General features: G+C 45.0%; 5 protein-coding genes across 7 annotated transcripts; 3 read left to right on the top strand and 2 right to left on the bottom strand.

Moving 5' to 3' along the window:
- Window positions 1–21: 21 nt before the first annotated feature.
- LOC9634245 (nuclear pore complex protein NUP160) lies at window positions 22–5,744 on the top strand. The gene is made up of 26 exons (XM_024686962.1): window positions 22–220; window positions 282–414; window positions 475–736; window positions 782–845; window positions 898–1,058; window positions 1,111–1,196; window positions 1,252–1,356; window positions 1,403–1,497; window positions 1,568–1,661; window positions 1,715–1,882; window positions 1,934–2,120; window positions 2,170–2,672; window positions 2,729–2,891; window positions 2,936–3,204; window positions 3,270–3,454; window positions 3,513–3,891; window positions 3,942–4,010; window positions 4,062–4,377; window positions 4,437–4,562; window positions 4,614–4,719; window positions 4,777–4,839; window positions 4,885–4,987; window positions 5,043–5,150; window positions 5,210–5,350; window positions 5,407–5,571; window positions 5,627–5,744. Exons 1-26 carry the CDS (start codon window positions 51–53, stop codon window positions 5,666–5,668), a joined length of 4,263 nt encoding a protein of 1,420 aa, XP_024542730.1. The 5' UTR covers window positions 22–50; the 3' UTR covers window positions 5,669–5,744.
- A 20-nt stretch (window positions 5,745–5,764) lies between these two features.
- On the top strand, window positions 5,765–7,177 carry LOC9634246 (putative ER lumen protein-retaining receptor C28H8.4). The gene is made up of 6 exons (XM_002981858.2): window positions 5,765–6,125; window positions 6,199–6,398; window positions 6,485–6,625; window positions 6,713–6,793; window positions 6,858–6,982; window positions 7,042–7,177. Exons 1-6 carry the CDS (start codon window positions 5,849–5,851, stop codon window positions 7,088–7,090), a joined length of 873 nt encoding a protein of 290 aa, XP_002981904.2. The 5' UTR covers window positions 5,765–5,848; the 3' UTR covers window positions 7,091–7,177.
- LOC9634247 (protein disulfide isomerase-like 5-4) lies at window positions 7,166–9,614 on the bottom strand. Its single transcript, XM_024686968.1, has 16 exons — window positions 9,424–9,614; window positions 9,283–9,373; window positions 9,131–9,225; window positions 8,992–9,049; window positions 8,762–8,940; window positions 8,642–8,699; window positions 8,546–8,586; window positions 8,416–8,487; window positions 8,310–8,366; window positions 8,249–8,251; window positions 8,136–8,202; window positions 7,954–8,079; window positions 7,673–7,897; window positions 7,446–7,607; window positions 7,322–7,399; window positions 7,166–7,270 (listed from the first exon to the last, which is right to left on the bottom strand). Exons 1-16 carry the CDS (start codon window positions 9,462–9,464, stop codon window positions 7,193–7,195), a joined length of 1,431 nt encoding a protein of 476 aa, XP_024542736.1. The 5' UTR covers window positions 9,465–9,614; the 3' UTR covers window positions 7,166–7,192.
- Window positions 9,615–9,682: 68 nt separating this feature from the next.
- LOC9634858 (eukaryotic peptide chain release factor GTP-binding subunit ERF3A) lies at window positions 9,683–12,539 on the top strand. 3 transcript variants are annotated; one of them, XM_024686964.1, is made up of 17 exons: window positions 9,683–10,039; window positions 10,095–10,136; window positions 10,189–10,302; window positions 10,361–10,472; window positions 10,537–10,582; window positions 10,652–10,723; window positions 10,783–10,845; window positions 10,898–11,052; window positions 11,095–11,159; window positions 11,212–11,362; window positions 11,420–11,525; window positions 11,577–11,712; window positions 11,767–11,834; window positions 11,887–12,051; window positions 12,110–12,182; window positions 12,249–12,348; window positions 12,405–12,539. In XM_024686964.1, exons 1-16 carry the CDS (start codon window positions 9,739–9,741, stop codon window positions 12,293–12,295), a joined length of 1,716 nt encoding a protein of 571 aa, XP_024542732.1. In that variant the 5' UTR covers window positions 9,683–9,738; the 3' UTR covers window positions 12,296–12,348; window positions 12,405–12,539. The 3 variants fall into 3 exon arrangements, with proteins under 3 accessions (XP_024542732.1, XP_024542731.1, XP_002981905.2); XM_024686963.1 differs by having other exon boundaries at window positions 11,212–11,525; XM_002981859.2 differs by having other exon boundaries at window positions 10,195–10,302; window positions 11,212–11,525.
- Window positions 12,510–13,919, bottom strand: LOC9634526 (zinc finger CCCH domain-containing protein 25). The gene is made up of 3 exons (XM_002981966.2): window positions 13,794–13,919; window positions 13,256–13,737; window positions 12,510–13,197 (listed from the first exon to the last, which is right to left on the bottom strand). Exons 1-3 carry the CDS (start codon window positions 13,896–13,898, stop codon window positions 12,588–12,590), a joined length of 1,197 nt encoding a protein of 398 aa, XP_002982012.1. The 5' UTR covers window positions 13,899–13,919; the 3' UTR covers window positions 12,510–12,587.
- Between the last annotated feature and the right edge of the window lie 9,585 nt (window positions 13,920–23,504).

Raw genomic sequence — 23,504 nt, forward strand, 5'->3', positions numbered from 1 at the left:
ACAACAAACTCTGCCTACCGTACAACCCTGGAAGAGGGTTTAGGGCTTTCATGGAGGTGCCGCTGGTGGGAAGCGAGGCGACGCGATGGACGAATGTCGGTGTTCCGGGGCCGAGATTACCACCGGCGGTATCGTGCTGCTGCCCTGCGCCGATCAATGCCGCTGGCGCCGCGCTCGTTCCCAGCGCGACCAGCAAAGCGCGGGATTGCTTCATCATCTGGTAAGAGAGTGTGGGATCTCCTTCTCCTTCTTCTTGAGGCTGCATTCGCTGTTTCTGCTAGGCGCATTCATCAATCCTCGCCCTCGGCAATGGAGATCGTGCAGTTCTCGCCCCAGCAAGATTTCCCGGGCTATGGCCTACGGCTTTTGTTTAGCGAAGCTTTGTGTCCTTTCGCTGGAATATTTCCCATCGAGGCAAGTTTCCAAAGGGAATTCTCTCGTTCTTCTCAGGAGCTAAGAACTACTCTCTTACAGGTTAACAATGGCCAGGGCCTCAACTTCACTATCACCATTGTGGCTGCGTCGGGTATCGTGTACGTCGTCAAGCTTCCAGTGGCGATGGAGCTGTGGAGCAATTTCGTTCTATCAAACTCCACTTTGATGGTTCGGGATCTTTCCAGCGAATTCACCAGGCTTCATGAAGTCACCTCCTTTACAGCCGCGAGAAACATCCTGTTCGTTGGGGGGCGAAATGGCTCTGTGCTTTGCTTCTCTCTTTTCACCGATCTCGCGCAAGGTACGATGTTTTGTGACCAACGGAAGCTAACGCTCTGTGATGTAGATATTTGTTACGAACTCAAAGGTGGTGATGCTGGAATTGGACGTCTTTGGGGACTGGTTTCCAGGTAGAGTTTGTTTTCTGAGGCTTTTGACACTGGCTGATTAGCGAGTTTCCAGAAACAAGTCTGCGGCATCAGTTAAAAGTCTGGCAGTTCAAGAAATTCACAACAAACATGTGCTTCTTGTGCTTCATGAGGACGGGACCTTGCAAGCTTGGGATCCCCTTCAACACTTTCGACTGTTTAGTCACAATATCTGCCCATCTCCGGAGTTGACAGGCAATGGTTTAACGTTTATGCTTACTGGTCTTAGAGCTAAGCATTCTCTCAGGTTCATCTGCATCACAGATGTGGACGGAAGACGGCGTGTTTGCAGCGTCTAAGCAGCTAGCTGTCCTGTTTACTGAAGCTTCGCTGGTATTGTTTTCTGTGCATCGTAAACTTAACATTCTTTTCTATGTTCTTTGCATAGACAAAGACAAGGAGCACCATATGCATTTACACCATGGACCCGCAGCCGTCCAGTGGGCTTCAGCTGGGAATGCCTACATTGCAGCAAGTTATCCCCGTCGAGCAGGTACTTAGATCCCAGCGCATAGTATATAGCTAATTGCTTCTTTTAGGGAGTTGTTGTAGATGTGATGCTGGTGCAAGGAAGCTTATGGATCCTTACTCACAATACAGTGGACTCTGATCTTATGCATTTAAAGCTTCAACTGTACGCCGATTTTGTTTTTATTTTTATTTTTTATTTTCTACTTTCTGGACGTAGCTCACATAAATTGCAGGGGAGTGCTTCCGCAGCATTCTGTTTTGCAAGAAACGGAGCTAGATGAGCAACTCGTCATCGGCGACGGCGATAATCTCCCGTTCCTGCCAACTGTAACTTACATTCTAAAGCTTCTGGTTTATTTTTATTTAACAACGAGTTTCAGGAAGGAACCATAACGGAGATACTGATAAGAAGACTTCTGCAGCCAGGATTTTTTCACCACGAGACAGCCCAGCAAGTTCTTCAAGGGCGTGGTGTCATTGTCAACGATTCTAGTTTACGAACTTCTGTGGAAGAGGACTGGCGGCGAGATATCTCTTTAGCGATCAAGGTGGGAAGAATTTGTGAGCGCTTTCAGCTTATCGTTTGTGTTACTTTGCAGATCACAGACGAGGCTAAACAATTTGAGCAAAGGAATAATTTTGTAACAGAGTACGCGAGGGCATGGAAGAAGAACCACAGTCCGTATGTTCTCCTGGCAGATGCAACCACTGGATGCGTCGGCTTAGTGAGAAAGTCCTCCCTGTCTTTGATTCGCTCACAAAGCAGTGTCGAAAGAACAACATGGAGTAAGCGTGATAATTTTGATTGAGTTTCCATTTTAATCTCTTCCTGTAGGAAATGATAGTGAAGTTCTCAAGCGCTTTATGTCATGTGTGCACCTGGTTATTACTCACATTGGAGAACTCCCGCTGGCTGTATTCGATGAATCGCTTCTGCAACGCAAGGGTGCTTCTATTGACCAACTAGTAGCTACCTGCGTACACAATCTCGATGTCGGCTCTCAGCCGCGGCAGGATTTGAGCATCGGCGTGGATGGTTTACGTGAAAAGGAAAAGGTGCGGCACACAAAGCAAAGGCTGTTCAACTTCAAAATCTGCCAAGAGTTATTGGCTATCAAGGACGTTGCTGGTAATTGGAGCAGTGTATTGGACAGCATTGCGAACTACGAGCGATGCCTTTTGTTCGGCTCCACACAAAAGTCTTGTGAAATTCCACCGATGGGAAACGCTTTCACAAAGTTGATTACGCAGGCAACCTCTCAGGTTTTATGGGCTCATTATCAGGAATGCCGCAACCTGGTTTTGCTTTTGAGCTATGTCATCAACATGAAATCACAGGCAAGTATAGAAGTGCTATTCCATTGACCGCATTGTTTATTTACCTATTCAAGCAGGTAAATCTTACTGGAAGCGAGGCATCAAGAATTCAGCTGCAAATCTTACCACGTCTTAAGAAAGCAATGCTTATCAACTTGCTGCTATACTGGTTAACAGTAACTCCTGGCGAAGCCCCAGATTCGGATGATTTTAACTCGCTATTGGCATCTCTAAGACTCGGTACGTGTTCATACACATATCGCTCTGCCTGACATATTTTATAGATGGTGCTGCCAACACTGCCTGGAAAGGAGGTCTGGGATTTGGACAGTTTACTTTGGCAGAAATCCTGGGGGCATCGTTTTTTGAAGCAGCACCCGTGACCTTTCGCAATCACAGTGGAGCTTTTGTGGAGAAAGGAGATCTGCTTGACTATGCAAGGGGTTTTATTACGTGGTTGTCGGTGGGCCAAGATAGTCGTCTGAACTTTCCGCGGAGAATAATAGACCTCTCGGTGATCCTCCTGAAACATGGGCAATACCGCGGTCTTGAGGTGCGCTTTTAAAACTTTTTTCCCTTTTTCGCAACCGAACATTCACGTTGCATGTCGTAAACCAGAGTCTGCTGAGCATTGTCGAAAGGCACTCGAACGAACAAACGTTCCTAGACGACGTGTTCGCTGCCGATGGTGAGTGCAGCGCCAGGCTGCATTTGCTAGGATTTTGTCGCTTGGCTCGTGCGTGCAGCGGGAATGGATCAAACAAATCACAGGAAATAAAAGACGCAGCTTCCTGCTTTTTCAGGTATGTCTCAGGTGTCTTTCCAGTATCCCGTATCCTGGTATTTATTGTGGCGTTACAGGGCTGCAGCTACACTGGGAGATTCCGATGAGAGGTTTCATTCGCTTTTTCGAGGAAAGAGTTTGTTGCCTGAATCAACTGCTGCAGCCTGGAAGCTTCAGTACTTTGAATGGGTGATGCAAATTTTTGAGCAGCACAACCTCAGTGAAGGCGCGAGTCAATTTGCTTTGGCAGCACTTGATCAGGTTGATCAGGCTGGAAGCGACAGGAACACCATTGGGACAAAGGGACGGCTGTGGGCCAACGTTTTTAAGTTCTCGATGGATCTGGAACTGTATGGTGAAGCATATACTGCAATCGTCTCTAATCCGGATGAGGAGGTGAAACTTACGTGCTTGCGGCGATTCGTGGTGGTCCTTTGCGAGCGTAAAGCTACGCAGGTACGTTTTACCTGGTGTAGAAGCAAGTTTCTTATTGTGTTGTGAAGCAGATTTTATGTGGTGGAGACCTTCCGTATGCTGGTTTACTCGACACTGTTGAGCAGGAGTTGGCTTGGAAGGTGAGCATGAATTTTACGTTCGATATTTGTTTATTGTGCTTGCATTTACAGGCAGAATACTCTGACGTGAGCGCAAAACCAAACGTCTACAAGCTTCTGTATGCCTTTAGCCTTCATCATCACAACTACAGACGCGCAGCTGGGTACATGTATCGATATGCTGCGAGAATGAGGGACGAAGGTGTGTCCAAGTCTCGTCTTCAAGTTGCGGTTGCTTTTCAAGAGCAGGTGAACGGGCTTGCTGCGGCAATCAACACTCTCAGCCTTGTAAGTCCGTCCTCTGCGTGGATAGATTTGCAATTTACAATTGCTGATGAGAAGTCCAGCTCTTCTCCCTCAAAACGCCCTCGTTTGGCTGGTACGGGAGGTACGCATATAATGAACGGTGTTGGCGATGGAGTGACATGTTTTCGTTTTCCTTTTCAGTCGTGAACTACGTTGCGGTTGTCAAAGAAGAGAACGTTGTCGATATTGAAGAACTGGACAAACAATACGTTCTTGCTGTTGCCAAGTTGGAGCTTGTACAGGCAAGCATCAAGCATCCGACAATAGGTACTTGTTGACTGCGTACGTTAAACTTGTTAAAGGTTTGATTGTCGCCAGGAGAGCTATCCCCTTCAGAGGTTGTTCATCTACTTGTTCAGTATGGTTTGTACGAGAGCGCATTCTCTACGCTGTTTAGACTGTGGAAAGGCTCTGTATTGAAAAGGTAAGGACCTGCGACTTTTGACTATGACTTCGACTATAACACGAGTTCATTCTTTAGGGAGCTTGAGAAAACATTTGAGCTGATTGCGAGAAATTGTTGCAGCCAACAGACGAGCCTCAGGTTGTGACATTCCTCCTTTGTCATTTGCTCATCAGTTCTTTGCAGGCCACCGAATGGGAAGCTTTTGATGCTTACTGGTGTAGACAGCACAGATGGCGAGCTTCCTGCAGCTTCTAAAGGGGATTGGCAATCTTTGCAGCGGAATCTGGTAATTACTATTCACAATGAACAAACCTGAGAAATATGTTTCTACTTTAAATCAGGAGAAATATCGACCGGTGCATCCTCGTCTTCCGGTTGTCGTTGCGGAGACAATTATTTCCGTGAACAAAAACATGGAGCTACCGCTTTGGCTTACTGACCTTTTAAAGGTAAGAAACACCACAAGGATTTAAGGTTTTTCTGTGCTTGACTTTGGCATTTATTGCAGGGAGGCAAGTCTGTAAATCCTTTCGGAATGGCAGGGCAGGATGGAGATCCCGCGGCCTTACTCAGGATTTACGTGGATAATGGACGCCTGGTAGAAGCTTCAACTTTGATCCTAGACTATCTCCGAGCATGGGCTAACATGGTACGCATTAATAGTTCGTCGTGCTCGCCGTTTCAAAATTCTCTACCTTCATCCAGAGACCGACTGACGTGATCAAGCGCAAGAAAGTGTCTGCGGCCTGGTTTCCATACGCACTGATCGATCGTCTCCAGCAATCGCTAGCGGAAGTTAGCGATCGGGACTCGCGGTGCAAAGAAATGAAAAGCTCCCTCCAGGCAGCTTTAAAGCGTCATCTTAGTCAGGTAATTCGTCCATCCATGGATCTTCTTCTGGTGATTTGATGGATTTTCTTTCTAGATGAAAGACGATTCAAACGATATCATCTCCTCGCAGGCTTAAACTCTAGCACCATTGAAAAATCGAACACAATGTATCTATCAGCAAATTCTTGCAAATCCAGGCACCTTTAAGAGCTTACTATGCGAGGCACTTTTAAAGGTAGGGCAAGCCATCATAGATAAAAGGCCAACTTCAAGCGTGAATAGCGTGAAAGAGATTTTATTTTTTATTTTAGGGTTGATGAGAAGGAGCCTTGGGTTGAGGGCTTTGGTAGAAGGCGAAGATCTGAGAATGGCGGGGCGAGCTCGCAATCCCGTGCAGGGCTTTCTTCTCTGGCTCCGCCGCCAGCCGCCCAAGGTGAAGACGGCGCTGGGCTGCGTCGGCGCCATCGCGATGCTCGTGCTTCTTAGGTTTCTAGTCGTGGATCACGACAATCTCTTTGTTCTCGCGGAGGCGATCCATTCCGTCGGCATCATCGTGCTCATCTACAAGCTCCAGAAGGAAAGAACTTGCGCTGGTGAGTGAGCGACTCCAAAGATTGATTTTTTTGTTCTTCCGGTCGAAAATTCCCCTTCGTGCTTTCGCCCCAGGCCTGTCGCTGAAATCGCAGGAGCTCACAGCCATTTTTCTCGCTGTGAGGCTCTACTGTAGCGTGGTAATGGAGTATGACATCCACACCCTTCTCGACACGGCAACTTTGGCCACCACGCTGTGGGTGATTTACATGCTGCGCTTCAAGCTCAAGTCGACTTACATGGAAGATCTCGACAACCTCCCGTCATACTACGTGGTTCGTCCTCTTGTCGTTACCATTCTCCTCGATTTTTTCCATTCTTTTGTTGGATTCCTTGTCTTGAGTTTCCTGGCTGTGTCCAGATCATACCGTGTGCCGCTCTTGCTTTTCTCATTCATCCTTCTACAGCGCATAACGTCGTCAACAGAATCCTTTGGGCGTTTTGCGTCTACTTGGAGGCTGTCTCGGTGCTGCCTCAGCTGCGAGTTATGCAAAACACCAAGGTACACGCGTGGAAATCATCGTTGCTCTTTCTTGTCGTGGTTTCTTCTTGTTCTGTCATGACTTATTCGTTGTCTCTCCTTTGCCAGGTTGTAGAGCCCTTTACCGCGCATTATGTGTTTGCACTTGGTGTGGCCAGGTTTTTGAGCTGTGCGCATTGGGTGCTCCAGGTAAAAACTTTGATTTTTCTTTTGTTTCTTCTCTTCAAAGTTTGAGCAAGAAGTTGTGTTACAGATTATAGATGGCCGGAGCTATTTGATCAATGCCTTGGGCTATGGATGGTGGCCTTCCATGGTTCTTCTTTCCGAGATCGTACAAACGTTCATCTTGGCTGATTTTTGCTACTACTACGTCAAAAGGTCTCACTCAAAGCCCTCACTCTTTGATGAGTTTCTAATTTTCTTTGTCGTTCTCCCAGCGTTCTTGAGGGACAATCCATTGTGCGACTTCCTTCTGGAGTTGTCTGATCGCGAGTTTAAATTAACTGTTGTTTCAGAGACTGTATTTCTAACGCAAAAAAGAGAAACGCAGAGACTTTTTCGTGTAAGAAAAAACTTTTTTCTTTCCTCTCAAAATTGCTTTCCCAATTCAATCTTCTTCACCATGCGCATTGCACCATGCAGCATTGAGTCAACAATCCCCGCCACCTAAATGAAAAAGCTCTCTCAAGTGAAACATAAACCAAACTTAAGACTTACAGTGAATACACCGCCGATGATCGCACAGACATTGGTGATGAAATGTGAAAAGGATTTTGGGTTCTCCTTCACCAAAACCTGCGAAGCACGAAACCTAGATAGTTTAAAAGCAACTCTTGCATACCTGCATTGGAGAGAGTTCGTAATGGAACTTTGCAACTGGAACGTTCGTGTTTTGGATAGTGTTGCTGTGCGATGTATAGTCGTACTGCTCCAAGAGGCTAAACTCCTTTCTCTTTCGAAGAGAGACAACTTCCGTTTTGACGACTTGCAAGTAATGATCATGCTAGAAAAAAAAAAAAAAAGTTTCTGTAAGTTACAGTAGAAATAAATGGAAGAGAGATCTCTTACCGTGATGTTCTCGTGTTGTGAGACGTATATCCTGCCAGTGAGATTAGCTTCCACTGTGTCGTAAACTGATGCTAGATGAGGATATATGCGATAGAGCTCCCTTCGCATCCAAAAATTGAGCTCCCGCCCAAATGTGAACTGGCTAACGTAGTGAGTCATGTTCATTGCCGACGCATCGAATGAATGTGACCCTGAGTGTGCCGAGATAATAATATTCCCTGGAACCTGGGAACCAGAAGAACCAAGTTTTAGCGTTAAGTGTAGATAGCAACGACAACAACCTTCTTTGCTCTAATGAATCCCTCGATCCTACACCCTCCCGCACGCGGAGCTGGCCTCTTTACGGTCCCATTGGTTTTGTCCTCCAGAGCAAGAGTAGTCTCTTTAGGTACAAGCGCCTCCATGGCCTGATACACGATGATAAGCTCCTTGTAAGCTGTTTGATCCAAATCTGTTAGTTTACCTTGACAAGAGAATCAGTGTCACGCTCGCCATAGTAAGAGTCGTGTTCGTGATGACCGTGCTCGTCCCTGAGCGTAAAATTGATACTTTGCGAAAAACCATTTACAAGCTTACCCCCTGCACAAAGAGATTGATCATTAGAGTCGTCTCTACAACCAATATAGTAAAATCTTACTTCAGGTCGTGGCCCTTGTGAAAAATTCTTATCGATGGAAATCCTTGAATATGATGCCTGTAAGACCAGAAATCGATCACAATGCGAGGAAAGGAAAATACTTTACTTTCTGCAGAGATCATTGTTGTCAGTACAATCCACCTTTCCAAGTAGAATTCTTCCGGTATCGGGATGATACCTGGAAACAAAACATAAAAATAAAACCGCTGCCTGAATGACAAAACCTGACGACTTACTTTTCAGCAATAATTCCAGCCGCTTTATCCCAGGATGGTTTCTGGATGTACAAGCACAAGTCACAAAACAGAATTTTTTGCAAGCCCGGAGCTTACCAAACGAGCGCTCCAAATGCACCAAGGAGCATAGAAGTTGACGACCAAAACCGAATACCTGCAGGCAAACAATATTGCATGGGCCAAAACATAAGCCAAAAAAGCAATGTCGCTACTTACCGGCGTGCATATTCATCAAAAGTGCTGCTCGTAAGGACGTGAGCGCCCTCTCCTTCGTGATCGTCGTCACCGTGACTTGTTGGATTGGGAATAGGACCGGGATGAAACTCAGGTCCGACAATCTTTAGATTTGGATCAATCGGGTACTTTCTCACTGTCTTGGTAAGATTATATCTATTCTGCAAACCGGCCGTGAGCAGCGTTGCAATAGAAACCAGCAGGCTACTTACAGTTCCCAGTGCGTCGCTCACATCAACCGAAGCAAATTCGCAGGACAAAGCAGGAAAACTACAAAACCATTTCGAAGTTTATAGAACCCCAAAGGTAAGATCAAAGCAAAGGAGGAAAAACAAAGGGACTAGAAAGTACCTCATATTGAATTGTATGCGCAAATATTCACCATCTTTGCTTCTATCCACCACAACGTTCGTTGTGCTCGACACAGTCAAGTAATTGTTTAGCTCCTACAAGAGAAGAAAATAATAACTAGCTTTTCTCACGAAAAAAAAAGCAAGGCTTACCATTCCAAACAAGAAAATCATCGCAAAAGCAGCGATCAGCGACAGTCCAGCTCCAGAGAGCGATGCCTCGGTTAGATCTCTCGGAATTTTCCTGGCGCGCGTGTTAGAATCGCTCAAGACATGACAGGAGGGCCACAATACCTATAGAAATCGATCGATTTGATCTTGCTGGCGGTCGTCATGGCTGGAATTCGCGCAATACCTAGTCACAAATCCATCGCCAGCGCTGGCACCTCGTTGTGATCGAAGAAATGGGCAGATCTAAGCGCACGCCTCGCCTCGGCGTCGCCGTAGTAGCTGCCCCGACTTCCCAAGACCTTGTAAGTGAATATTCTATTCCCTTTCCTATTTTGCCTCAGGAATATGCCTCGTGCTTAAGACACTGCGTGGTGGTCTGGAGCTCGAATCCGGGGAGGGAGAACTAGGGTTTTCAGGGTTCCAGAGTGCGCGTGAACGATGACGGACTTGGATTCATGGGAGGAGATTGAATCGCCGGCAGGGTCACAGGCGCCAGCGGCATCACGGCTCAATCCATCGGCGCCTTCCTTCACATTCAATCCGTCGGCGCCATCTTTCATGCCCAGAGCTCCAGCGCCGCCGACACCAGCTCCAGCTCCACAGCCGGCGCATCAGCCTGGATTTGCGATCCCGGTCCGAATTCCAGTCCCTGAGCCAGAGGATTCGGCGGCGTTCGACCAGGCCAATGGAATGGAGGTGGATCCTCCCAAGGAAACAAAGAAGGAGGACCCTCTTCCGGGTGAGTGATCGAATTTTCTTGGCATTTTCTCTTCTCACCTGGTCACCACTGTCAGAGGAAATTGTGGAGAAATTCGAAGCCACCAAGATCTCACCAGGTTTCTTTCCTCTTAGTTTCTTCTTTTTAGTGTTACTAATCGTGTATCCCAGATGTAGAAACTCGCGACGAGATGGATGCGGAACCAGCACCAAGCAAGGAAGATTTTCCCGAAGATGTTACTGACACTCGATCGCACTTGAATGTTGTGTTCATTGGTCACGTTGGTATGAATCAAGTTTTCGCTTTTGCTGACGAAGTTAGCTCACTGTTGTCTCACTGTAGATGCTGGCAAGTCCACAATCGGTGGACAGATTCTTTTTTTGAGTGGTATGGTGGACGAACGCACCATACAGAAATACGAGCGGGAAGCCAAGGAGAAGAATCGCGAGAGCTGGTCGGTGCTTCGTTGTTTTTTATTTCTCCTCTTCGGCCATAACTGATTGTCTCTTGTTTCTCAGGTACATGGCCTACATTATGGATACTAACGAAGAAGAGCGTGCGAAGGTGCGCACTTTCTTCCACTTTGTGAATGTTTTCTTGCCGGTTTTATTCTGGTGTGTCTTGTAAATATAGGGAAAGACAGTGGAAGTTGGCAGGGCTTCCTTCGAAACGGCTAAAACGAGGTTCACGATTCTGGATGCTCCCGTAAGCTGTTTTCTACTCTCTTTTTTTCTGTTCCTTTGTCTGAAAGTGCTTTTTTTCAGGGGCACAAAAACTATGTGCCAAATATGATCAGTGGTGCTTCACAAGCGGACATTGGCGTGCTGGTAAGTGTCACGATATTTTAGCGCTACATTGTCACAAGATAAAACTATGCAGGTTATATCCGCTCGCAAAGGTGAATTTGAAACGGGATTCGAAAGAGGAGGCCAGACACGGGAGCACGCTCAACTTGCAAAGACACTCGGTGTAGCGAAGCTCTTGGTTGTTGTAAACAAGATGGACGATCCTTCCGTTGGGTGGGACAAGGAAAGGTATTTATCTCGACTCCTTGTCTGCTACTAATTCTTTCTTAGGTTTGACGAGATTGAGAAGAAGATGACTCCATTTCTGAAGTCATGTGGTTATAACATCAAGAAAGGTTTTGTGCTATCTACTTTCTTTGTCTAAAATGCTTATACTTCTGATTGCAGATGTCCAATTCCTTCCAATCTCGGGGCTTTATGGAACAAACCTCAAAGAAAGAATGCCGACGTCTGTCTGCTCTTGGTGGGAAGGGCCTTGTCTGTTTGAGGCATTAGACAGCGTGGAGCCGCCTCAAAGGGACGCTACTGGTCCGTTCAGGTATTGGAGTGTCCGAATAAACGGTGGACTTGACAGTGTTACATTTGCCGTTCTCAGGATGCCGATCATCGACAGATACAAGGACATGGGCACGGTGGTCATGGGAAAGATAGAAGCGGGATCCGTGAGGCGGGGCGATAATTTAGTGGTCATGCCCAACAAGGTTGGCATGATATAAATAATGTGTTTACTGACATTGTTTAATTCTGTACAGGCTCCAGTGAAGGTTATCACCATCTTCCGTGACGCTGATGAAGTCAATCAAGCCAAACCGGGAGAAAATTTAAGAGTACGGCTGTCTGGTCTTGAGGAAGATGACATTTCATCTGGTTTTGTGCTCTCCAGCAGCAGTAAGCTTTTCCCTGACTGATATTTTGTTCTCTTTCCTTACCCTCGTTATCCAGGCAACGCAATCCCCGCTGTGCTGGAGTTCGATGCTCAGCTTCAAGTGTTGGAACTTCTCGATCACAAGGTAGGCATTCTGCAATTGCGTAAGCTGGTCTTACAGCTTCGATTTCATGCAGGCTATATTCACGGCTGGATATAAGGCTGTTCTCCACATCCACGCGGTCGTGGAAGAATGTGAGATCATGGAGCTCATGCAACAGATTGACCCAAAAACCAAGAAGCCAATGAAGAAAAAAGTGCTCTTTGTCAAGGGTGGCGCCGTTGTCGTTGTCAGGATTCAGGTAAGCTGTTTCTTTTTTTCCTCCACTCGAGCCCTTTATATTCACAAAACCATACCAGGTTCCTGCTCCAATCTGCATTGAGAAGTTTCAGGACCTTCCACAGATGGGCCGTTTCACTTTGCGTGACGAAGGTGCTTGTCTCTCAACTTCTGTTACTATGCTACTACTGAGATTTGGTGTTGTGCTTTCCATTCCAGGCAAGACTGTCGCCATTGGCAAGGTCATTAAGCTGAGACAAGAATGACGCAGAGTGACTTGTAGCGACGCTTTGGTTCGTGCTGCTGGCCTGAATCTGCGGTAAGCCCGCTCTTGCAAGTTTTCTTCTTGCTCACCAAAGCCTCTTTCTTGTGCAGATGAATTCAACGCAATGGCCTATATTTTTGTTTCTCGCGTATCTCCATATCATCGAACTGTATTTTGGTGAGCTAGCAAGCACGACAAACGTATTGACACGTTTCTTAATCTACGCAAGTTGTTTTCGAGAATAACAAGGTTGTTACAACATTAGTCCAGCCGATCTTACGAAAACCCACACGCTAGTACTGATCGTGGTAGTACTGCTCCTGCGATGTTACTGCCGCTGGCGCAGGCTGAGGCTCCGGATACTCGTACGCATTCTGGAGCTGGAGCAAACTGTTGCTGCTGGAGGCTTCGTCTTTGCGGAAAGGCACGGATCCCATCCTCTGCGGATCCATCGAAGGATAGTAAGGATTGTCCGAGAGCGGCGCCGGAGGAGGCAAGTAGTAGGCCACTCCGTCATCCTGCTCCGCCGCTCCGCCATCTTCGTTGCTCTGCTCCTCCTGAGCTCCACCACCGCTGCTCAAGTCCGACTTTGCTGCTTGAGGCTTCCCCCACATGAGCTTGAGCCTGACTCCGTTCACCACGAGCTTGTGTGCGAGGTCCTCGGCAGCTTTCTCGGCGTCCTCACGCGTGGTGTAAGTGATGAAGGCGCAGGCCCTCTGCGGGACGAGCCGGAGCGATTCGATCTCTCCATACGAGTAGAAGTTGTCTTTGAGATCCTCGGTGGTGACTCTCTCGTCGAGGCCACCAACGTAGAGCGTCCTCACGGTGGTATCGTCGGGAGGAGTGAGCGTCGACATCTCCTCGGCCTTTTTCAGGAGCTTTGCAGCAACGGGATCATTCAACCTGTAAAGAAAAGAACTCTCAAAGTGAGAAGAAACGCGAAGAAGAGAACACAACTTACCCGTAGTAGCGGTCCTTGATGTTTTGCTGTGAGAGCTCGCCAGTGACTGGCATCTCGTGCCTGTAGGGACAAGCATCACCTCTTTGGCATCCACCGCGGACAAAGAAGCTGCAAATGTGTGCTCGGTTGCGCTTGTAGTATGGGCTCGTCCTCTGGAGCTTGAGGATCATGTCATTCGGCCGGACTTTACCAAAGGACGACTCGTGATCCACCTTGCGGTCGTGTTCTTCCGCAAAGTACTCGCGATTGACATCGCTCTTGGGTATGACATCGCTGGTGTCGACCTCCAGGGCGCTATCCCGGGCCTGGACGGGCAGCCCATACTCGAGATCCAGCACACAGACCTGGCACACATTCTTGAGCTTGCTACACGTCTGGCAAATCTCAGTCTTCTTGTATCGCGAGTCGCGGCCGGCCTTCCAGCGAAAGACGGTGAAGGGCCTGGCGCAAATCTTACACTCCTTGTCGAAATTCGCCTTGGTCTGTGCCAAAGGAAACAAACAATGTGAGCTCCACGGTGAGAAATCGCGGCGCTTACCATGCGAACATAGGGATTATCCCCCAGGCACGTCTCGCAGATGATCGGGAAGTCCGAGCGCTCCCACCCATCGGCCTCCAGATCGCGCAGCAGCCTGTGCGCCATAGCTCAACCCTTGCCCTAAAACTCGTGGATTAGGTTAACTGGTATTTAGTGATTTATAGGCCTAGCTCAATGAAACTTTAAAGAGTATGACAGGGATGCCATACTCTCAGTCGAGCTATGGATGTATCACTACGTGGAGCAAAAGAGCAAGCTGAAAGGAGCACAAGACGTATTGATCCAAGTTTGACACGTTTCTTCTATCTTCTGCAAACCATCACATATCTAAACGAAAATGGTTCTTTTTTTCAAGTTTTAATTGCTGTCATTGCAGAGAGTTATCTGCAACCGAGGGAATGGTACCGGTGGAGCATTGGGTTCTTTGCTGATATGCCTGCTTGTTTCCCACCATTTTGAGTTATGCTCGTAATTCTTGTTCATGTAGATTCCCATTGCTGGTCTCCAGTAGTGAATTACCAGATTGTCATAACTTGTAGCTAAGTTGTGATCGATTGTTACCCCGGTTTTCTGAAGAGCACGCATTCAGGAGCCTATCATGAACGCTAAAATTTCGACAAGCTGGGCATGTTATAAGTACAATTTGCTCGCCACAAGAGCTAGACATGCAAAGCTTTTTGTGCATTGGACTGTAAGCTATTCGTTCATTTCAATGTTGTTGCGTGTTTTAACTATTTGAGGTTTTTACTCCACTCGCAAGCTGAAATAATGAACAGTGATTGGGAAGTAGCTGTTCTCGATTTGGCACAAGAATGTGAGGAGTCACTTACTAGGTGATATGCAATAGTCATCGAATCCTGGCACAACTGGAGGAGATACCCATATGACATTTGTTTTGTGTATCTTTGTAAACTTTGGGGGATGTGTGTTTACAAAACATTTGCTTCTAGCCAGCCACAGGATAAGTTCATTTGGAGCATAACATTAGAGATAACTTGAACAAGTGGAATCTGCCTATGTAAGCATACATGGGAATGCCATTTCATGAGTTTGGCAATTGTAGGTTATCTTTTAGAATTTGTGTATCACTAAATATTTGCTTTATTATTTATATTTTGCAATATAAATTCCAAATAAATAAACAAAAAATCTACATGAGGCTTTGAGGTACAAAAGTTTATTTTATTTTTCAATTGATTCTTACTCAATTTCGGCCTGGAGGTGTGAATATTTACAGATTGCACCGTGCTAAATTCTGGATCTTGTTCAAATGACAGGTCCATGGTACTTGTGCTCAAGTTGTCCAACTCGCTGTTAATGCTGATTTCACCTCTCTGAGCCGCGAGTGTGAGCAAGGGTAGACTTTCTTCTTGTTATGTTTTTTAGTCTAGTTTACGTTTTTAATTGCAATTGGCAGGCTCTTCTATGTATCCCACAGGACAAAGTCCAATGCCGTGTTATGCAGCCTGGAGTGAAAGATAGTCTTCACTGCATGGGTGTTGATTCCATGGAACAGCCTGCAACTGACATGGACCTCCAAGCTATGGTATTTTGCAAACTTTTGAGTAGTTTATGTTTATCATTTCTAACATTGTGTTTAATGACTAGTGAACTTTGTTGGCCTGATCTATCACCTTCCATGCAGTTGTGTAGGTAAAATGTCTATATTTCTACACTTGGTTCATCAATGGTTTTCTATCTTCTCATGTAAATCTCTCCAATGCTATCACTTCTGGGATATGAAGAATTTGCCGAAAGTTGAGAGTTGTAGTAATCTAAATAGTTATCAGTGTTTAACACTTCTTAAAAAACTCAAGGTTGTTGTCAAGACAGTGCTACAATAGCACAAATCTTGAAGGATGAATCAGGAATTATGTCATGCATGATCATCCAGGATGTTGAAGAGATGAAAGAGGTGAACACACAACTCTTCTTCAGTTTACCTCAGTGAACACATCTGGACTTTGCAAAATTCCAAAGCTCTCAAACATTCTAGCATGGAGGTTTCTTGACGCGAATTGTGTCACTGAGTATAAAGAAACAATTCTCCACGAAATGAATGAAATTACAATTTTGCATGCAGAAAACAAAACGATTAAGGATGAGACTTGATGAAATCTTCATTGAAGTTCCACAGATCTGTAGCTAGCCTTTGCATGGGGGGTTGAGATTGAATTGATCGAGATCAAAACAACAAAGGAAAGAATCAGCCGGATGTCCGCATGGTCAGCCACGTGGCTGTCCACCCTGACACTTCCTTGTAACTAAATATCAGCACACACGGCCAGAGCTTCATTGCAATCCATGTAGTACTTTCCACTCACACGATGGACCGCTATAATTTAGAGTGAAATTGTGTAGAAAGATAGTTTATATGTTCCGTACTATTTTTCCTTCTCTCTTGCTCCCTTTCCTTTCCTTCTCGCTGCTTCTTCTCTTCCTCCATGTTCTTCATTCTGGTGTACATGGGACATTGTCTTACAGCAGCTGGAGATTTTGCGCTCATGGTCAATCTCGCAACATGTTCATTTGCCAGGAATACCTCGGCTTCTGGATCATACCTGGGCAGATGAAACCAGACCCAACGAAATTGGATGCAATCCAAAACTGGCCAGTGCCTGCTACAATGAAACAACTCCGAGCATTCATGGGATTGTGCAATTACCTCCGAAAGTTTATAGAACACTAGGTCAACGTTGCTGCTCCGTTGACAGACATCATTGGAGCAGACCTATTCTTTGTGACACTCAACAAACTTTCAACAGACAAAAATGTCACATTCTTGAGGTGCCAGTGCTCTAGCTGCTGGATTTCACTGGAGGTTTGTGGTGGAAACAATCCGATGTGGCAGTAGGAGTGGTTCTCACAACTTGATTGCTTTCGAGAGCAGGAGTTTTAGGAGGTGGAGTCAAGGCAGCCAATGTATGAGCAGGAGATGATGGTTGCCATGACAAAATGGAGGCATTACCTAATAATGGCTTACTTCACCCTTCAGACAGATCACTTAATCTTCATGTGGAGCAGCCAAATTTCAAGCAACATCTCTGGATCAAACAACTTCAAGCAATGGATTTTACAATTGAGTTTTGAGTAGGAAAGATGAATGTGGTAGCAGATGCACTATCCAAGCCTAAGCCTTCCAGCATCCAACAGTTCATCTGGTGAGCTCGACTTTAAAGTGGAGGTGTAGGATGGGTATGGCATGGAACCCTTCCTTGGCAAATTGTTTTGCAGGTTCTAGGAGGATGGACCTTATTTTCACCCAGGAATCTCATTGGAAGCAGGAGTCCTTTTCAAGAAGGACGGGTATTGATTAATGCCAGGTTTTTCACTGAGGGATCATCACAGGGTGTTGCTTCCACCCAGGGTTTTGTTTGGGTTGTCAATGTAGCATGTTAAATTACATTGACTCAATTTGGCTTGCACTTTACACAAATCTTGCATTTAATTGAGTAACATGTATATTCCAGCTCATTTATTACATTCTCAAGGCAACTTGTGCCTGCCAAGACAACTTGCAGCAGCTCAGCGTCAAGGCAAAGGCTTGGATGAGGAAGTCTGGGCAAGTGTTCTTCAATGGCGGGCAGGTTCTTTTTTGTAATCCCTTTTCTCTTGAATGGCAAGGGGTAGCATGTGAGGTCACGGCCATGGGTGAGGACAAGGGCAAGGGTGTGGATTAGTTCCTTCTTCTGAGGTTAGCGCAAGCATATCCTAGCGTTTACAGCTGTTGGAATAGCAGCTGCCATTAATGTCTCTCCAACAACATCAGGATCCAGAGCTTGGGTGTGGTTTTCCTTCTCAACTAGGCAAGTAAGGGGAGCTTGAGAGCAGTGCATGTGTATATGTCGATAGGGAAAATTTGGAGCAGAATGCTTGCAACGAAATGACACCTCAATTTTATTATAACAAAAAGATTGAGGTGTGGAGGGACTTGGTCCAATGCAACATTTGTCACGTATCAGTAAATGACTAGGGCTTGACAGGAATTGAAACGAACCTCCCTCATGACCCAGCCACATACAGCAGCCTTGAGAAGCTAAACAAGCCTCACGTAAAGGGAGTCCAAGGCAATATGGCCATGGAGAAAAGATGTGCAAATGGCAACACCAACGTCACGACAAACGGCCACGAAAGAAAGAAAGCAATACGGCTTTCTCACATGACAATACAGTCATGGAAAACAAGAGAATGAGAATAGAACAAATGGCTCAAATCATATAGCAATACGGCTATAGAATTCAATTCTCCCCTTCTTCAGGAATGTCATCCAAGTCATAACTAAAACTTGGGAACACTCTCTTCACGTCATCCTTAGTTTCCCATGTAGCTTCGTCCATGGAATAACCATTCCACTGAACTAACAACTCCCTAGTTGTTTTCCGGTGTGTTTTCACCAATCTTTGAGCAAGAATATTGGCCGGACCAGCCTTCTTTGCATCAATCTTTGGAAACTGGATGATGGATTGATCCATGATATCACCAGAGTGCAAACACGCTTTAAGCTTGCTCACATGGAACATTGGATGAATCTTCGAACTAACTGGCAAGTCCAAAGTGCATGCAAGATCCCCCACACGTTGTAAAATTGTCCAAGGCCCATAATACCGTAGAGACAACTTAGCACTGCCACCTTCTTTTAGAGACTATTGTGCATCCAACAGTTTAAGGAAAACCTTGTCATCAACTTTGTACTCTTGATGACGATGATGCTCATCAACCAATCTTTTGTCTCGCTCTTGAGCTTGCCTCATGTTCAATTTTGCCAACTCAAGCTTGTCTTGCATATCCTCCAGGAAATCACAAGCATGAGGAACTTGAACCAAAACCACATTCAAACTCACAGGAGACCTAGGCTTATAGCCATACATCGCCATAAAGGGAGACATGCCAATAGCCGATTGATAAACGCTATTGTGAGCAAACTAAAGCAAAGGCAAGTACTTCTCCTATACTCCTTGTTGAGTCAAGTTTCCCCAGCAATTGATAACTTGGAACTTGTTGATCGACGGATACAGCCGTCAGGGGGACTTCGATCGAGTGCTCGAACTTTTCGAAGAGCACAAAAGACCGTAGCATATCTTCTAATAGCTGATTCATGTCCCATCAGATTGTGGATGCTCACCACTAATCATGCTTAGCTTAGTCTCTAGTTTTTCAAAGACCGTGTGCCAAAACTTGGACGTGAACTTAGGATCCCGATCACTCACAATGTCACCCGGCAAACCATAGAGATTGAATAACCGGTCTACAAACAACTGAGCAAGTTCAGAACCTTTTATTGTTGTCTTCACAGGGAAGAAGTGAGCCATCTTCGTCAAACGATCCACAACAACCCAATAACATCATTTCTTTGAAAGGTTTTGGGCAAATTAGTGATAAAGTCCATCAAGATGCTATCCCACTTATTCTCGGGTACACATAAAGGATGATAGAGGCCAGCGAGCTTTTGATGATCAACTTTGACCGCCTGGCAGATCAAACAACCACGTACGTACTTCTCAACATCTAACTTCATCCCAGGCCAAAAGAAATGCCTCTTCACCAACATATATGTTCGCAATACCCCCGGATGCCCAGCACTTAGCACATCATGACACTCAACCAAAATCCGTTTGATGAGTTTGTCAACATGAGGAACCACTACATGTCCCTTCTTCACTAGGATTCCATCTCGTATTTCGAATGACGCAAACTTGTCACCCTTTAAATCTGTAGAGGTGTCCCTCAACAAAACCTGTGCGCAAATATTAGTGATAAAGGAGTCGAAATCAGTAAACTCCTTAAGCTCATCCAAGAGATCGCTAGATAGCTTCACAAACGAGATATAATTTACCATCTTGGATAATGCATCGGCCACCTTATTGTCACCTCCATGCTTGTACCGGATTTTAACAGACATTTCCTGCATAAACTCTTGCCAACGAGCAAGGTGGCCTCAAAGATCCAATAATCTGAAACTACATGGAAGTCCGATCCATATAGATAATATTGTCATTCTCGAGTAGGTTAATTCCGCTGTGTGGCATCAAACGTGTGGCTCATGAATGCAAGAGAATGCCTAACTTGAAGCAATACGGCCCCAAAAGCGCTATCACTCACATCATTGCCTATAATTTCCACCACAATCACCTTACCATTCATTGACCCCTTCAGAACAATCCTTGCTCTGATGTCCAGCTTTATGGTAACGAAAACAATTGCCCTCTACCTTGTCCTTCTCTCGCTGGTCCAAATGAAGTTTCATAGCCTCATTGCCATCTTCATTCTTCGAGCCACAATGAAACAATGGCTGTTTCTTCCCCGAATATGAAGCATTGGCAAGCTGGTCATCACGTTGACCACCCTGTAGACCATACCGTTGACCAGAATTGACAAAGTTGACCGATGGTTTGGGCGAAAAGATTTGAGCCTTAGTGATAGCATCAGTCAATGTTGCTGGAAAATCCTTCCTGACCTTCTACTACACCACAGAGCTCAATCCTTTGATAAAACATTGCACCTTTAGTAGCTCATTATAAGTGCCTATGAGACTAAGGCAAAGATCACAAAACTTGCGGGCATACGCATCCAAAGACAAAGTCCCTTGCCAGATCTCTAACAGCTGGTTCACGAGATCAACCTCTTCAAACTTCTTGACAAACGAAGTGCGGAAAACCTTCATCAAATTTGTCCAAGAAGTCGACTTTGGATTAGCTTTGATGTAGTTCTTCCACCACAAAGAAGCATGGCCCGTAAGCTTCATCACAAAGAAATCTATCTTCACCTTATCCTCATAAGGATTGTGAGACCAACAACTTTCCCACAATTCCAACCAAGAATCAACCTCTTGACTATCACAAATATCTGGTGATGATTTCCATTCCACGATACTATAATCCTTGGCATGTTTGACGTACCAATGGTAATCACGGACATGAGATTGATTCAACCCTTGAGGGTCCATGCGAAGCAAGAAATCCTTAATAAGATTGACAAAATCCTTAACCTCCTTTATGTCGCTTTGAACCTCAGAAATTTGGCATCCTTGCCGCACAACAACATCATCAAGAGTTTCTTCCGCATCGTTATGGCTATCATCACTAATGCCATACTCCTCATTAGGATCAATCTCTTGCTCACCCACCATCCCCAAAAGAACATGCTACTCCAATACCAATGTTAGGATTCTATCCTTTACACCCTAAGTCAACTGGCTAAAGGGGTGATTAGTTGATTGCAGGGTCCTTTCTTTATCCTATTATCCTGACTTGGTGTTTAACAATCCTCCCCTTGCCAAGGAATGATCGTTCACGATCATATTTAGGCAACCCTCCAATCACCATGGTCCTTCTCTTAGAGTCTACCAAACCTTGGTTCTCCCTCTAGATCCACTATGTTGAATATTCCTTCAGAATATTCTTGCCCCACTTGTCAACCACAAGAATCGAACTGGGCTCTGATACCAATATTACGAACCCTAGGCCAACCTCCCAACCCTTAAGGTGTTACAGCCTTAAATCCCACTGGCCATGGAATATTCTCAGAATATTCCTGTGGTTCATGTCAGGAATCATCAAACACCTTGTTGGAGTTGTGCCACCTCAACACCATTGCAAAGTTAAGGAGGCTGCAAAAGGTCAAAAAATGGCAGTTGTTTTAGAGGGTGGACAAGATGCTTTGAGTGTTGGATGCTCAAACATAGTGTCTGGAGATCGATCATGTGCAAAGAGGCTTCACTCCAACTACTACATACCTCCAAGTGGTGATGTTGAGGGCTGGGAATGGATAAATCACATTCTTGAATTTGAAAGATAGGAGGCTGAACAATTATGGTGAGAGAAGCAAGATTTAGAATTATGAACTGCAATAGGTACTCCAAATACCATGCAAGTCAATCGTATTGGGGATGCTGGAGAAGCTCAAAATGTTCAGTGACAAATGGTGATTGCATTTCAGCCAATGCTTCTAACACAAGGGCGTCGGCTAAGTCTAGGTGGCAACATAGGAGGTCAAAAGTTGATAAAATGGACACCAAAAGAGCTATAGGTGGAGCACAAACGGTTTGCATTGAGAGTTTACAATGATAGTCTTGCACTCAGTGAACATGCACACTTGGACCATTGCTATCCTCTGCCAACTATGGCTGCTCTGCAGAAGGACCTGCTGGATGAGGTTTATATAGAATTCATGGACAAAATCAAAAAGAAAATTGAGAATGCAGCCAAACAAGTCACTCCTCATCCACTAATCTCTAGTGTCCAATGGCTGGAAGATTGTACATTAGGAACATAATAATCATTGATTGCTTTATATAGTTTTGTATTTAATACTGTGTTTTCTTTCTAGCTGAAAAAGCTGCTAGCAAGGGGAGAAATTTCCAGGTGGGTGGGGCATGGCACCCCACTTGAACATCCACAGACTTACCAAGAAACCTCTCCAGCCCAAATTGTTATAATCCTGCATGAAAAGATAAATATTTAGTCCTCTTAAATTATACTACACTTCCTCTTAAGATTCCTCACCACCCACCTGAACTACCTCAAAAGCTCCACTATGAGCCCTAAAATAGGTTAAGTTTTTTACTCTAACATGCTTTTATATACCCTTGAGCTTCTCTTTGACCTATGTTAATCATATGGTCAAAGTTGGCACCTAACAATTCATCCCCCCCAACAAAGTTTTTGTCCCAAAGATGAGTTGTATTAGTGATCACCCTTTCTAGGGAACCCTACTCAAGCTCTCAGTCCATCTTCCACATCTGTATATATCAAGGAGGTATTGGGCCCTTCACTCCAAGATAGTACATCTTTCAACTGGCTAACATAAAATACCAGATGAATTTTCACCCTAGCTGGCAGTTGCATCTAATAAATTGCTTTACCAAGCAGTTCATATAGACCAGTATATCAATGTGAAAGTTTGTCACTCTTCCTTATCTGTAAAGGCACCAAAGTGTTCTGCCTCTCATTTGACGGAAAAATCACTTGCACAAAAATAAAATCACCTACCTTATATTCCTGGAATTGGTGATATTCATTAACAAACTTCTCCACTCTATCTTGAGTTGCTTACAAATTCAGTTTGCACACCACTAGAATCTTATCAAGTTTTGTGACCAAATTAGTGGCCTCGGAATCAAACTTATCTTGAACATCCTTACTTAAATGCAATCTGAACTCCACCACTATTCAGGGATGCCTTCCAAACATGACAAAGTAAAGACTTAGCTTAGTTCCACTATATTGGCTATTGTTGTAAGTAAATTGCACTAATGGAAGATATAGATTCCATTATCCCTGCTTTTGACCAATGCTACAGCATCATATATCCTCCACCACCTAATTCACATGCTCGGTTTGCCCATCTATCTGAAGATGATCTCCACTCGAGAGTTTCAAAGTCACTTACATAGCCTTTGCAAAGCTCTTCCAAAATCCACTAGTGAACTTTGAATCTCGGTCATTAATGATGTCCTTTGGCAAATTAAAATCAAGAAAAAATTTCTCCAAGTAGACTACAACTAAGTTTGAGGTAGTGATAGTCTTCCGAAGAGCCAACAACTGTACAAACTTTATCAAACGATCCATTATAACCCATGCTTGCTCCTTTTGCCTCAATATTCATGGCAAACAAGTGATGAAGGCCATAGTGATATTACACTGACTCTGAGGAATAGGTAAAGGTTGCAAAAGTCCCCCTAGCTTCTCCCGTGAGGATATTAGGTTTTATATT

This window comes from Selaginella moellendorffii, unplaced genomic scaffold, assembly GCF_000143415.4.
Source record: "Selaginella moellendorffii unplaced genomic scaffold, v1.0 SELMOscaffold_51, whole genome shotgun sequence".
NCBI classification, from domain to species: Eukaryota; Viridiplantae; Streptophyta; class Lycopodiopsida; order Selaginellales; family Selaginellaceae; genus Selaginella; species Selaginella moellendorffii.

Bases quoted from the DNA above. Each gene is read 5' to 3' on its own strand.
- LOC9634245 (XM_024686962.1), top strand. From the start codon at position 51: ATGGAGGTGCCGCTGGTGGGAAGCGAGGCGACGCGATGGACGAATGTC. The intron at 221-281 runs GTAAGAGAGTGT...TGTTTCTGCTAG, and splicing joins CGGGATTGCTTCATCATCTG to GCGCATTCATCAATCCTCGC. The intron at 415-474 runs GCAAGTTTCCAA...ACTCTCTTACAG, and splicing joins CTGGAATATTTCCCATCGAG to GTTAACAATGGCCAGGGCCT.
- LOC9634246 (XM_002981858.2), top strand. From the start codon at position 5,849: ATGAGAAGGAGCCTTGGGTTGAGGGCTTTGGTAGAAGGCGAAGATCTG. The intron at 6,126-6,198 runs GTGAGTGAGCGA...CTTTCGCCCCAG, and splicing joins GAAGGAAAGAACTTGCGCTG to GCCTGTCGCTGAAATCGCAG. The intron at 6,983-7,041 runs GTCTCACTCAAA...TCGTTCTCCCAG, and splicing joins TGCTACTACTACGTCAAAAG to CGTTCTTGAGGGACAATCCA.
- LOC9634247 (XM_024686968.1), bottom strand. From the start codon at position 9,464: ATGACGACCGCCAGCAAGATCAAATCGATCGATTTCTATAG. The intron at 8,367-8,415 runs GTAAAGTATTTT...CTGGTCTTACAG, and splicing joins AACAATGATCTCTGCAGAAA to GCATCATATTCAAGGATTTC. The intron at 7,400-7,445 runs GTATGCAAGAGT...CGTGCTTCGCAG, and splicing joins ACGAACTCTCTCCAATGCAG to GTTTTGGTGAAGGAGAACCC.
- LOC9634858 (XM_024686963.1), top strand. From the start codon at position 9,739: ATGACGGACTTGGATTCATGGGAGGAGATTGAATCGCCGGCAGGGTCA. The intron at 11,713-11,766 runs GTAAGCTTTTCC...CTCGTTATCCAG, and splicing joins TTTTGTGCTCTCCAGCAGCA to GCAACGCAATCCCCGCTGTG. The intron at 12,183-12,248 runs GTGCTTGTCTCT...TTTCCATTCCAG, and splicing joins TTTCACTTTGCGTGACGAAG to GCAAGACTGTCGCCATTGGC.
- LOC9634526 (XM_002981966.2), bottom strand. From the start codon at position 13,898: ATGGCGCACAGGCTGCTGCGCGATCTGGAGGCCGATGGGTGGGAGCGC. The intron at 13,738-13,793 runs GTAAGCGCCGCG...CCTTTGGCACAG, and splicing joins ATAATCCCTATGTTCGCATG to ACCAAGGCGAATTTCGACAA. The intron at 13,198-13,255 runs GTAAGTTGTGTT...TTTTCTTTACAG, and splicing joins ATCAAGGACCGCTACTACGG to GTTGAATGATCCCGTTGCTG.